This window comes from Cotesia typhae, unplaced genomic scaffold (genome assembly GCF_013202065.1).
Source record: "Cotesia typhae breed Kobodo isofemale line unplaced genomic scaffold, CoteBio_Ctyphae contig_43, whole genome shotgun sequence".
Taxonomy (NCBI): Eukaryota; Metazoa; Arthropoda; class Insecta; order Hymenoptera; family Braconidae; genus Cotesia; species Cotesia typhae.
In genome coordinates, this window is record NW_027423752.1 from 3,443,119 (window position 1) to 3,458,098 (window position 14,980).

Below are 14,980 nucleotides of genomic sequence, written 5' to 3' on the forward strand. Positions count from 1 at the left end.
TTTAAATAATAAAATTAAATATTAATATGTAAATTTAATAAGGTATGAGTTCCTGGTCTCACTACATTATGGGTGGTGTTGAAGATGGTGATGATTATCATGATTATCATGATGAAAAAGAAGAAGCAGAGGCGTGTGTATGGTCGACTGGGTTCCCTATCATATAGGTACAAATGTTTATAGTCGTATATGCCGGCATTAGCCACCAACAACCCATTAACAAACTTGACATGCACCCGGGAAAACATGTTTAATGAGCACGTCTTAGTTGTTCAGCATAAACGCTTGTACGTTCGTTCCTTCGTCCGTTTGTACGTTCATTCGTTCACAGTTCCCCTTGAGTACTTATAAGACACCGTGAAACCTTTGCGGACCAACACTAGTCCTTGGAACATCCTGCGGCTACCATCAACGTACTTACATCATTTCCAAGACGTTATAAGGAAATTTATTTGCTTACACCAAAGGGTTGTTAGTAATATTTCTTAAGGTAAGTTTTTTATTACTTTTTTTTTTATCTTTTAAGGGGTGTTGAAAGTATTTAGAAATTTTTGATTTCTTTTTTTAAGTTGATTTTTGTAAAATTATTTGAAGATTTTTGGTATGAAGCTTCTTTTATTTTTTCACGGGTTCATATTTTTTTATTCATACTTTCATGACTAATATTCAAAAGTTTTATTTTTATAAAGTTTCATAGTGTTTCTATTTTTTTAAATGAAAAATTATTACACTTTATAAGGATAATTTTTAACTTGAAAAAATTTTTCTTAGATTTGTAATTTTATTTAAAAAAAAAATCAGGTAAAATTTGATTCTTATTTTCTCGAAACAATTGTTTTCTTCTTTATGAAAAACTTTTTTCTTTGTTTGACAAAATTCGAACTTCTATTATATTTGCATCATTTTTAATTAGAATAAAAGTCAAAAAATTTTTAAAGAAAAAAGTGTGAATTTTAATCATTTTTCTTATTGTAACTCTAAAAATTTTTCATTAGTGTCTTTAATTATTCTTCAGTAGTATTTAATATACTATTTGCAGTAATAGATTTTGAGGTAAACAAAAACAAATCAAATTTTAGTATTAATAATGAAAAATAATTGAGTAAGGTATCAAAAATGTGATTTTATAAAATTTTAATGACACAAATTTTTTTCATATTAATTAAAAATAATTTATTATTATTTTTTTTTAATTTGATCTACTTATAGTATCACTGTTGTTGTTGTTGTTGTTATTAAATAAAAATTCCCAAAAATTCTCGATAATTTTTGTCAAAATTTAAGTGGCAAATCTTTCAGAAAATTTCATTAAAAAAATTGAAATAATAATAGTAATAACAATAATAATAATGCATGTTTTGGTTCTGTAGGATAGTACGAAGCATTACCAATTTAAACATCGAGGTTACCAACTGTATAACTGGGACATTAGTTAGTTCTCTCTTCGGCACTTCTTATTCATCTATATATACTACTTACTTTTTGTTTAACAATTCTCTTCATTATCTCCGGGTCATCTTTTATTGTTATTCGCAATTTATCCCCGCGAATGCACGTTAACGCTGAATAAGCACCAAATATCAACATCCTTAATCATATTTAATCGATTAACTTTCAACTTCAATCTATAATTCCATTTAAAAAAAAAAAAAAAAAATACGATGTGTGTCATATATATACATACGTAAGTCTTGACTTAACTTGTGCAATTTGTTTTTCGTCTGGCTCTATTAAACGAGCTATAAAACACTTCTCTTGAATTCTACATTGAAGTTAACTTTGATTTAACATCATCAATTTATCTTCTCTCAAATAAATTTAGTCTTCTTTTAATTTTTAGAAATAAAAGTTCTTCGCTTGACAAACAATCACTTCTTTCATGCCAAAATTCATTACTTCAGGATTAAGATCTTGAGTTATTGAAAAATAAAAATGATGTGAAGATAAGTATAGTGTAGTAATGTGTATAAGTCAGGACTAAGCAAATAATGAATTAATAAAATATATGTATATTTGTAACTATAACTATATATATAATACGTATATAAGCAATTGCAACGTTCTTAACTGCACACATTAACACTTTATAAAACATACATCGGCATCTCTTCACTAGTTTTCAGTCTTGTCAGTCTCTTCGGTTCGGTTCGGTCACTCCGAAGTGGTACACTCGGTTCCCTTAAAAAAAAAATTTTTTTTTACATAATCTAAAACTCTTTTACTCAGCAATTAATAAAATACGAAAAAAGAAATGATAAATTACAAGGTGCCGACGATAATTAGTTAATTGATTAATGAGTGCCAGTGAATAAAAAAAAAAAGAAAAAATATTAATAAAATAAAAATAAATGTATCCAAGAAAGAGTGAGAGTTTAAAATTACTTAAAAGTTTTACGACTATAACAACAACAGAAATACATTTACGAAAAAATATTTCATGATCTTAAGCAAATAAAATTTATGTAGATGAAATTTTTGATTTTATTTATTGATTAATTATTGTGACCACTGTGATATTACGTGATATATTTTTATTTTGATTTATTAAACTTTATACAAAAAATACTAAGTGAGTTTTTCTTATATTATATAATTATTGATTATTAATTATAGAATACGATATTTGTTGTTATTATTAGGGATTAATATTGATATTATTAGTAGCGGTTGATATTTGATCTTGATAATAGAATATTCTATTTTATTTCATTTATTTATATCGAGGACGATCATTGTCGTATGTAGAATGTACTAGTCTGCCGACTTACGACTCGCGAATCACGCACCTTCCCCATGACATATAGTTATCACTTAAGTGCAAGTACAAGTACATATTTCCTTGGAGATATCAATGTTCAGACTTGTTTTCATGATAATTATCTTTATTGTAATAAAAGTAATTTTTTTATCAATATATTTTTATGTAAATATTTTGATTCTTATTTATGCAATTATATTATTAATTTAATGTCAATTTTTTATAACAAAGTTTTATAAAATGCTATGCATTTAAATTTTGAACAATAGTTGTGTCAAAAATTTTGTCATATTTTTGTTTAATAATAATATTGTTCAATGAAATTTCTTGTACTGTATTAACATATTTACTTGCAATAATTCTAAACTGTGAATAAATAAAAAAAAAATAGTATATATTCTTGATGAAGTCATGATGATAAAAATTCTTCTAAAAGTTTACTTCAAAAACTTTATTCTTCTTCTTTTTTTCTTTCAATAATTATCAAAACAGAAAAATTTTTATTAACAGTTCCATATCAGTCAGATAAAATTTAAAGAAGAAATGATTATTATTATTATTTAATAAAAGTTTTTCAAAATTCTTAATAATACTGGTTCAAAATTTTTTCAAAAATTACATATTAATTTGCATTATTTCTAAACTGCAAATTAATAATAAAAAATTCTATATTCTTCACAAAGTAATAACAAAATTTCTCTATAAAATGATTCTAAATATATTACAATTTTATTATTTTTTTTTTTTAATAATTATCAAAATAAGTGAATTTTTCTTAATATAGTACTATAGATAAAATAAAATCTAAAATAGAAAGGATTGAAGAAGAAATAAAAAAATAGATATAAATTTGACAAATGAAGACATTAGAACCCCTGACCTGTACGATATATTAACGAGATCATGAGGTCGAGAAGAAGTAATTTAAATTACGGAGTGCAAGTGTTTATAAGGTGATAGCCAGTACAGTTTAAGATTTCTCGTCTGGTTGCGTACATGTGAACTTATACATAAACAACTGGTGTACTATACGCTGTCCCACCGTTTAGTTTTAGTTTTATTTGCTCCTCCACTCTTCTCTATGTTCCACTATATCTCATACGTATAAACATATACATAATAGTCGCACATATATATCTAGTCATCATTATTTGTCGTGTTATGTTCCGTTCATATATCATATCACAACTCGAGCATCATATATTACATATTACATATATATAATGAATATGACTAACGAATTTCTCGGTAAAGAATTAAACTTTAATTTAAACTCATAGACACTCTTTTTAACACCGGAAATTATTGTCATCCATTTAATAATTAATTATTATTTTTATTTTTAAAAATTATAATAAACTAATGATCACTTACATAACGCCGAAAATTTGAAAGAATAACCATTGACAAAAATAGGGTTGATTAAACAAATTATCAGTATTGAAGTAAATAATATTTTGATAGTATTCGTCCATGAGATCATCACAAATAATCATTAAACTTTATAAATATCTCAACCATGACTTTTTTTTGTTTTTTACTTAAAAATGTTTACACTAATAGGTCGGAAGTTGATTAATTTCAGGATTTTATATTTTTAAAAATTAGCCAATCAAGCCTAAGTATACTTTTCATTATCAGACGACTGAAGTATTTAATAAAAGTCGTTTATTTATTCACTTCAATAGATCTAAAATTTTTGGATTATATATTTCATTGTAAGTAATCAATTTTGATCCTTATAGCAAAAATGAAAATTTTAAATAATTTGATTAAAAAACAATTATAGAATACGAAATAAATAAATGCCTGATTTTTTTCATTGTTTTGTATTATCAAGAAAAAAAGTTATACAATGAAAAAAAAATATGAAATCAATGAAGTTTTATTGATCGAAAAAGTGCAAAGTAATTAAAAATAATCAATATATATTACACAGAATAGAATAATTAGTATATAGAATGATAAGATTGTTGTTGCATTTGACGTATGTTTTTTCAACTCGCGTGTGGTATTGTTATTTAAATATTTGTTTTTATGTTTATATTTTTAATGGTATTGAGTCATCAGAGTACTATTATATTGAAAAATAATATAATCAGATTCGGAATTACAGTAGACTGAAAATAATAAAAAAATATGATAATATATGTTAAATTATCAATATAAAGTATGAAAAGTCGCTGAGTAAAAATAACCTAATGGAATTGTAGGTAGTAGGTGAGAAGAATTGAATGTCGCAATTTCAGCTCATCACACACAATTACTGAATTATTTCATGTTATTATTTATTACTTCTGAAGATATTATTTATCGTGTAAAATAATGTTTATTTTTTGATTATTTAATAATAATTGTGTGTGGTTTTTTTTTTAATTTTTATTTTCAGATGTCCAAGTATCGGTGTAACGTTATTGCTATTTTGGTGGTTGTGGTATTATTAGCAGTTAATTTAGCAAAAGGTCAATCTGAAAATTTTCCGTATAGAGAAAAACGACAAGAAGGACCTGCGACGCATTATTGTGGGAAACGGCTGTCAAATGCTTTACAAATATTTTGTAATGGTGTTTATAATTCAATGTTTAAAAAAAGTGGATTTGGTATGTATTTTTTTTAAATTAATAATAATAACAATTTTTAACTTTTAATAGTACTTTTTCTTAGATTTGAAAATTTATCTTTAAGTAAAAACTGAACAAAAATTAACTCCTTATTCTTTGTAATAATAATTAAAATAATAACAATTAAATTAAGACTTTGAACGAAGTCATGCATTGTTTTATCTTTGAGACAAACATTTTACTACTGGCAGGATCAAAAGGGGAATTTTGTACATTTTACAATTAAAAAAAAAAAAAGTAGTTGGAAGTACTCGTTTTGATAAAAAACTAATCTAAAATGTAGGTAATGATTTCAAATAAGTTTAAACTAAAAATAATTCATTTTGTTGTAAAATAGCGAGAAGTGCTTTTTCAGATCTTGTCATAATGCCTTTATTTTTGCAAACATTTGTCTATAAAATATATATAACAATTAATATCAAGCATCCTACACTTTTATACGATAAAATTAATTTTTTAAAGTAGAAATTTACTTTCTCGTTTTTAATTTGGTTTTTTATTAAAGCGTGTTTTTTACTTTTTTAAACTATTATTTATTGGTATAAAACTTTTTAATATTATTTTTTTTAATTTGAACTTTTTATGATAATCATATCACGTAAAATAAATACAAAAGCATGGAAAAATATTTTTAAACAAAAAAAGTGAAATTTAATCATTTTTCTAATGTTACAAAAAATTTGTTATAATTGTCTTGAATTTATTTTTAATATACTTTTTATAGAACTACATTTTGAAATTAATAATAAAAAATAATTTGATAGATCATAGAAACATCATTTTTATAAAATTATTTATTTACAGAAAAAATTTTAATTAAAAGAAAAGTTGAACTCATCTTTTTTTTTTTTTATTATTGATTTAAATATGAAATTACAAACATAATTATAAGAACTGATGAATTATTCAAATTAACATGATAGCATATTATTTGTATAATTGGTCTATAGAAGAAAAAAAGATCTCGATCACGCGAAATAAAACCACAATTATTCTTTAAAATAAATTCCTGATTATCACACCAAATTATAAAGTTCCACACACTTAATTCAAGCTTAATCTCCTAAATGTTGTCAACAAATCATGTAATTATAATAAACATAATTTCCCGAGTTTTAATTCGTAAGTTATAGATTAAAGTAATAATTAAAAAAACAAAAAATGCTATAACACTCATTTAAAATTTTTTAGAAATGGAAATGGATGATTATCCATATGCATACGACTATCCTCTAAGATCTCGAGCGAGCGCTAACGCAATGATGGGCCGATTTGGAGGTGCGAGATTTCGACGTCAATCACGGGGTGTTCACGATGAGTGCTGCGTAAAACCTTGCTCGATCTCCGAGTTAATGAGCTATTGCGGTATTTAAATAATTATTAAAAGCAAAAGTGATTATTTATACGAAGGAGTTCATCGACTTTCATCATTACTGTCGTCATCGTTATTACGTTACTTTTTTTTCTATTTTTTTTTTTTTTTTTTTTTTATAATTTATTATCGAAGTTATTACTACGTAAACTATACAAACATCAAGCTATTGTTCACTCCGACTAAATTAATCTATTTATTGATTTAATATTCTTCAATTATAATGAATAATTATTAATAAAAAATTATTGATTAAAGCAACGATAAGCGATAGATCTCAATCAACGAAATTTGCAATTGCTTGATTTGCGTCCTTAGCTAGTCTTTTATTCATTTTACGCTCTTATTCTCTTTCTCTCTCTCTATCTCTAAAGCTGTTTTTTAATCTTTAAAAGCTCTCTTTTATCTTTAAAGCTGTTTATATTTCTTGAGTTGTTTATTATTTCTGTTTACCATCAATAGAATTTTTATTTTGATAAGTTATATAAAGATTACTTTTTAATTTATTTATTGTGCGTAGTTTTAAATATTTTTTTATTTTTTTATTTTTAATCTTCCAGACAGAATTTTTTAAAAATAGAAACAAAAACTTCTCGATCAAAATTAAACAATAAGAAGAAATAAACAAAATAAAATCTTTGTATAATTTATTGAAAAAAGCTATCAATCATAAACTAAATAAAGTGATAAAATATGAACATGTAAAAAAAAGGCGTTACTTTTAAGTATTGGAATAAATCGATTGAGCATGGACATGTACACTGTACAAGAACGCCCGATCGTAGCGTGTGATAAAAACCGTAATAAAATAATAAAAAAATATAAATAGCGTTACGGCAATACATTTTCGCAGCATTACTTCGCATATTATACGTGCCATAATGTTGTGTAGACAATGAATGATTAATTGCACCGAAAAAAGAGACATCAATATAATAATAACAATTGCCATTACTCATTACAAGTATATCTTCTTTTTTGATCTGATATCTCTTTTTTTAATAACTGCTTTAGCTTAGCTTTTTTATTTTGTTTCATAAAATTTTCAATTCTTAGTTTTATTATTATTATTTTTATTTTTAATTATTGTTAATTGATCTCGAATGTAAAATTATATTAAATTATAATTTTTTTTTGTAATTAATATTGTTAAAACATTTATATTAAGAAAGTAGAAGTAGTAAATTTATGATTAATTAATTTAGTTATTTTAATTGTAAAAAATGTATAATTTGACTAAAAAAAAAAATGAAATTATTGTAGCATGAAGAAATCTTATAATATAATAATAAAAGATAAAAAATATATAATTATGAATATAAACATTTGTATGTTACTTCATATATCATCGGTAATGTGATTTGTATGGAATGTACTTTAATATAATGATTAATTAAAAAGTCTTGCACAATTAAAAATTTTTTGAGTTTCAATAATTAATTGTTGTTTTACAACTGAATTCATAATAATCAGTCGATGCGGTGATCACAATGATTTCGTCATTTGTTTCCCCACGAAGAGTAATTGTAACAATTACACGAGCTGTTACTGTATAGAATTCATCAATAATGTATCGTGGTCGATCAAATGTGTTAAGTACATATTAAATAATATATATGTCAGTGAGTGTTTTATTGGTACACTGAAAAAATTTAATTATATGGCGGAATTGATATTTTATCAATTTTTTTGTTTTGATTTAATTATTGATGAGCCTGAGCGTCGAATCGGTGAAAAAGTACGGGATTTTTTGATAAATTTATTTTAAACGGAACGTTGAAGAAATAACTGGGGCTCAATTAGGCATTTTTTCAATTATTTAATTCGTTTTAATCAGTATTTAAATTCTAACTCGTGACCGTATTATTTAAAATAAAAAAGGATAATAAATTAATGTAAATATATATAAGTATATGGTTCTGATTTCTTCCACTGGTAATTTAACACGTATGATTTTTAACAATAATTACTTTTGAATAAAAAAAAAAAAACCCATAGTTTAAATGATAAAAAAGTTAATTAGTCCGTTTTATTTATTTAAATCACCTTTAATATAAGTTATCGGCGGGTAATAAGGCCTAGCTAAGGGAGATTTAGAAAAAAATCGAAATCATTGGATTTAATTACTGCAATATATCATAAATTTTTAAATTAATACGTTAGCCATAAAATATAATGGAGTAATAGTAATTTTCACCATAAACAAACACAAAATTAAATTTTTTCAAAAATCTTGCGAATAAGCCTTATTTTACTACGGTAGGGTAATAAGGCCTGCAGGTTATACACAGAAAAAAAGGTTCACTTGAGCTAAAAAAATATTTTTCTTCCTAATTATTTTCTTGAGCGAAAAAAAATTTTTTTTTGACACAAGAAATTTCACTTATTCCAACAAAATTAATTTTCTTACTTTAAGAAATACGTATTTTGATCCAAGAAAATTTATTTAAGTCAAGAAAATCTTGTTGTTTTGAGAAAATTTAGCCTCTTGTTCCAAAAAATTAAATAAATATCTCGATAGAAGTAAATTTTCATTAATATTTTTATTGATTACCATGTCAAATGGGAAGATCATATAATATTAAATCATTTTTTTTCATTCAATATGTATAATTACACGCTAAAATAATATAAAATGGGTATCAAATATTCAAGAGAAAAATTTTCTCAAGGTGAGAAAATTTTTTTCTCAGCTGAAGTATTAGGTGGCGCTGCTTCCCTAAAGTATCTAAAAATCTTGATCAAATATAAAAATTTATTGCATCAAGTATTTATGATAATTTGAATTATAAAAAAAAAATTACTTCCACCAAGAATAGAATTTCAAGAAAAATTTTTACTTCGGTCAACACAACTTTGGTTTTCCTTCAGGCACCCGAAAATTTCCTTGAGCCAAGAATTTTGTTCTCCAATCAAGAAATTTTTCTTTCTGTGTAGTATTAATTTAATACTAATGACAAATGAATGGATTGTTTGTCTAAAACCTTCTTTCTAGCTAGAACACTTTCACTTCAATTTCTTCCATAAATAGATGCTAAAACCGCAAAAAATAAAAATAACAAACTATCAAATTATCCGTGAAGTCATAATAATGTTAGTAGCCGTTCTTAACAATGTTATTTTAGCATTATAGTGTTGATTCACTAAAAACAAATTAACCCGAAAATGGTGACAACTATTTCTTTAATAAAAGTAAAACTCATAATGAATTTTTAATATAAAAAAATAGATCGCAATAGCTAACACCGAAATAAGGGGTTACTCAGCCGTTACATTAATACATATTAATGTATATTAATACTTAAAAAAATTTATTTCCTCATCATAATAATATTTATTATTTATCATTAATAAACGCACTGTTTATTCAGACCCCTGCCAATCAAAACTACTCATCACTCAGGAAGGGTAAGATAATAATCGACCCAAATGTTTTTCCAAGTATTACCAATAGTCCAATAGTGCGTGGGGAGTTTCCGGTCAATTTTGTTATTTAGTTTCTCATAAACGCCCAGGTGGTGACAAACGGCTGTAATAAGCATGAAAATATCAATTAGAGTGATAAATTAATTGTAAAAACGTTTTTAAATATTTTTTTTTAAACCACTTAAAATTTTTTAATTTTTATCAGTTCAATTTTTGTAATAATTACACGTGTTAGTTACTTAAATCAGCTAATATTTGACAGTCCAAAAATTTTTTATCATATAAATTATTACAAAGAAATTTGATGTGTGAAAATTTTATAAAATTAAGTGCAATTTATAATAAGATATTTTCAATACTAATTAATTTTTTAAATAAAGCAAAAAAATGGTCAAGAGACTTGTGATTTCAGTATCATATAAATGAATAATCGGCAAAATTCACATAATTTTTTAAAATTTTAAATTCAGATTGAAGAGATGAAAAAATTGCAATAAATTATCTTTTCGAAGATAGAAAATACTATAAAAATATTTAATTTTTTTTATAGTGAAGACATTTATTCTCAAGTCTTAAATGTGTCAGGTGTAATGTCAATAAATTAAAAAAAAAATATTCATTGTCATTGCCATCCAGTCCTTTCCCTTTCCTGTCCCTGGACTTAGTTGCGTGACCCAGAAGGTCTGATGTGTGATCGCTATCTGCAGGACATCTTTACTGTAGTCAGGCAATGTAACATATTGGTAACACAGTATTACGGCACATACGTGGCTTTTAGTCTTTGGTGTTCGTACGGTCTAGTGTCTACAAATATAAAATACAATATAAACATCCATATTGATGTACATACATTGGGTCTTGTTAGTAGTTTGTAGCCTACGTACCTTGGTTGTTTTAACAGAATAAAATCGTGGTATAACTCCCTCCATGTCACATAAGACCTCCATGCGTGGAAAAGTGTCACCCAGGTTTTGAGCTGAGCTGGACGGTGACATGCCCATGAAAATATGACAGTATTGACTCAACTTCCGTCCTGGCGACTGTTGTCATTGTGAGGATTTCATTTGTTGATCTTTACTGTTTAGTTATTAATTGATAATGCTGATAATGATGATCATTAATTAATAGTTTTAGTTAAAGTTTGATGTGGTGAAAAATCGACAAAATGTGATCTGTAATTTCAATTTAAGTGGTTTGGATATTTTTAAGTGAAGAAATGACTTATTGCTCAAAATGATTGGGCTCGAATTGATGTTCGCTGGAATTTACGCGCTTACGAGCAATAATACGCTCAATTACACTCTTGATCATCGGTATAGATGTACGTTCTTTTTTGGATTTTATTTGTGAATTTTTATATTCCCGGTTCGAAAATTAAAAAATTTTTTTTTTAATTTTTTTTTTTTTTTTTTTTTTTAAATTATCACAGACTTTTCCTCTTAGAGTTTATCAATAATAAAACATTCTGAAAAAAAAATTTTCTCCAAAAAAGTTAATTTTTCAATTTAAAAAATATTTTCAAAAATAAAAATTTTGATACTTTTAATGATTATTATTTCTTTATTATTTTATTTTGGAGAAACTAAAAAAAATAAATCTTTCTCAAAAAGAAAATTTTTCAATTTAAAAAAAATTTTCAAAAAGTAAATTTTGACATTTTTAAAGATTTTTTTTCTTATTATTTAATTTTTGGTAAATTTAAAAAAAAAATTTGTGGTGATTTGAAAAAAATAATAATGGTCAAATTTAAAAATTGAATTAAATGAGGCATGCAAAATGTTCTTATTATTGTCAAAAAATAAAAGATTAATTTACTTAAGAAATTTATCAATTATAGGGGAAGTTAGTTTAGATGATATTGTCTCATGGAACTTCAACAAAACTAAAGCGGCTGAGCTCTACGATGGCGGATTGCCAGAAGAATTATTGGTGACAACTTGGGATGTAAGTATTAAAATTTGATTTTGTTAATTAATAAATCATAATGTATAAAGCCAATTGGCGTGTATTCGCTCTTGAAATAAATAAATAATTATTCATTATTTATAAAAAAATATTTTTTAACTTCTTCGTAAGTGAAATAGAAATAATGAAAAATGTTTATTGAAAATAATCTTCATATGGGCACAACCTTTTTTGCAACAATAATCTGCGAGGTTTATCCCTCAGTAGTCATCATAAATAAATTATTGTTTAGAAAATAAACTAAAAAATGCGCTTTAATAACAAATCAAACTAAAAAATATAAAATAATTTCAAATAATTGACATTAAAGTAGAGTGATTACTAAAAAAAATTTATTTTTGAATGCTTAATTATTGGTAAATATTTGTTGAAGTAGAGATAATACAACATATCTTAAAAAACACTCTACGTTTTTTTTCTATAATAAAATAAATTTTTTTTTAATAATATTGTTATTTTAAAGTTATCGATAACCAATCAGAATGATTTATTATATTTTAATAATGATAATGAATTTAACAGACATCTGATGATATTTATAATATTTTAACATACACTGTAAAAAATTTCGGTGTAAAAATAGACCCGGAGTACTTTACACGGCCGTGTAGTGTGGAAAAATGATGTAAAATTCTCTCTGTGTAAATTTTCAATCCTTGTAATTTTATCAAGGTGTAATCTAGTTTTTTTTTACACCATTGCGTGTTACTCGATATATTTTTGTTTTATAAGCTACAATTTATCATAGTATATGTTTAATCACTTAATTTCTATTCTGAATTAATAACGATATCAATATTATTTATATACTAAATAGTTTGTAGAAAATTTCAATATTTTTATGATTATATATACAAGTTCAATATCGAAATAAGTTTATGTCTTCAAAAATGTCAATAAATAAGAAATGGTATTGTATCTTGCCAACTAATGATATTTTAAAAGATATAAGTTTATCTTGATGTTATATTCGCCGAGAGCTTTCATTTGAATACCCACGTAAATTTTTATATATTTTATAGATTTCACAAATATTATATACATATATTTATGACTAATTAGTACTGATAGTAACTATTACTATCTTGTATTGTAATTATTAATTTCTAATATTGTTAATATATAATATTGATGGTAATGTTCACCATTGTGTCAAAATTTTAAATTTAACTATTGTTTGACGATAATCATTACCGAGAATTTCTTAGCGTGTAGAGTCAATATATAATTTCTGAACGCAAAACTATTATGAATTATTCATTTTAGCGGTCAGCTGTCAATTTAAAAAATTTTTTTCAACAAATTAATTACGATAAAAAAATGCTTCTAAAAATTTTCACTTGTAATTTTTATTAATTTAATTGCTATAAAATTCTAAAAAAATTTTCATATCTGTAAACTTCAGTGTTATTGTAATCTTCACACGAAAATTTTTACACCGACTCATTTGCACTACACCTGGTCCAACAAATTTTTAACAGTGGATTAATTATGACAAGAAAAATTGATTAAAAAAATTCTTAAGAAGCTCTAAAAAATAATAAATTATTTTTTCTTCATACCTCGGTCGAAAGTACGTACTTTCCTCTCTAATGTCAAGAAAAAAAGTTTAACATTAACTCCCTGTGAGAAGTATACGCGCGCCCTATGTAACGGCGGGAGGAAAGAATTTCTCATGCGTAATTACACTTGTTATGTCGCAATAACTATAATGCTTTGGGTTGCATCTGGCAGGTGACACTACTTGTCAGATAAAACAGAATTTGAATATGTTAATTAGTTACATTTATAATTTAAATTTATATTTATATTTTATATACATTTAGAATTTCTATTTGATTTAATATTTGATTTAATTGCTGAGTTTGGTCGTTGAGTGCACACGTGTCTTCGAAAGAGAAACTTTAATCTCAAGAAAATAATACAAAGGAATATAGTATTAGGTTCTGAAAAACCATAAAATCTTCGAGTAAACACAGAACATGTCCTTGCCACATTGACAACTTCAAGTCCTTAAAAGAAAAGCCATAAAAGACACGTGTGGAAAGTCAACGGTCTCTTGCTCTCTAAAAAACAAGGCACTTCAACTGAATTTAACAACAAATAAATAAATAATAACTTATTTATCCACTTTATTTTAAGTAACTAAATAACATAAATAATGAGTATTTAGACGCTACAACATGTGTATATATGTATGAATTTAATGTCACAATGGTTTTAGACAAATTTAATTACATATTAGAATAATTGAATAGTAAATGGTATTAAATTGAATTTAGAAATGATTAGCAAATATTTAAGTAAAATCCGCATCTGATATAATTTATTGAGCAAATAATACTTTAATAGCCTTTTAAAATTATAACACGTTAATTGATTCTAATGAATATATGTTAATTAAATTATAAATAATAGATAAGGATAATCATTGTTAACAACGATCTGATATTATGTTATCATTACTGTCTGTATCCTCGACCAGGTTTTCTGCGGTTTCCCTAGGTCGCTGTGCTGAATTTGAAGCCAGGTAAATACAGGTACATGAATATGTAAGCCGGCCGCAGCCGCAAATAATAAGTGTTATATAAAAAAGTAAGTTTATATAAGTACATGTAAGATAGTATATTACGCACTATGTATAAGGGTAGTTCTAGCAATAGTATAAGTGTATACGTGTAACCATAGATGGGGAAAGTGAAGCTGAGGAGTCAGAATTGAGACTTTGTGACTTCACTTCTCCCCGAGAGCTGTAACTATTCACTCCATCTCTCCGATTTCTAAATAAACATCAACATAAAGTTCAATTGAACTCTTATCATTTAAAATCATACCTTG

The 14,980-nt window shown here is 25.0% G+C and overlaps 1 protein-coding gene across 3 annotated transcripts; it reads left to right on the top strand.

Moving 5' to 3' along the window:
* Positions 1-1,657: 1,657 nt before the first annotated feature.
* On the top strand, positions 1,658-8,035 carry Ilp-2 (insulin-like peptide 2). Of its 3 annotated transcripts, none has more exons than XM_074244045.1 (3): positions 1,658-1,684; positions 5,148-5,358; positions 6,571-8,035. In XM_074244045.1, the coding sequence occupies exons 2-3, from the start codon at positions 5,148-5,150 to the stop codon at positions 6,750-6,752; spliced, it is 393 nt and encodes a 130-aa protein (XP_074100146.1). In that variant the 5' UTR covers positions 1,658-1,684; the 3' UTR covers positions 6,753-8,035. The 3 variants fall into 3 exon arrangements, with proteins under 3 accessions (XP_074100146.1, XP_074100145.1, XP_074100144.1); XM_074244044.1 differs by lacking the exon at positions 1,658-1,684 and adding an exon at positions 2,152-2,569; XM_074244043.1 differs by lacking the exon at positions 1,658-1,684 and adding an exon at positions 4,747-5,075.
* Positions 8,036-14,980: the final 6,945 nt, after the last annotated feature.

Excerpts from the sequence above, each read along its gene's own strand:
- Ilp-2 (XM_074244043.1), top strand. The coding sequence starts at position 5,037 with ATGTTATTATTTATTACTTCTGAAGATATTATTTATCGT. Across the intron at positions 5,076-5,147 it reads CTGAAGATATTATTTATCGT|ATGTCCAAGTATCGGTGTAA; the intron begins GTAAAATAATGT and ends TTTTATTTTCAG. Across the intron at positions 5,359-6,570 it reads GTTTAAAAAAAGTGGATTTG|AAATGGAAATGGATGATTAT; the intron begins GTATGTATTTTT and ends AAAATTTTTTAG.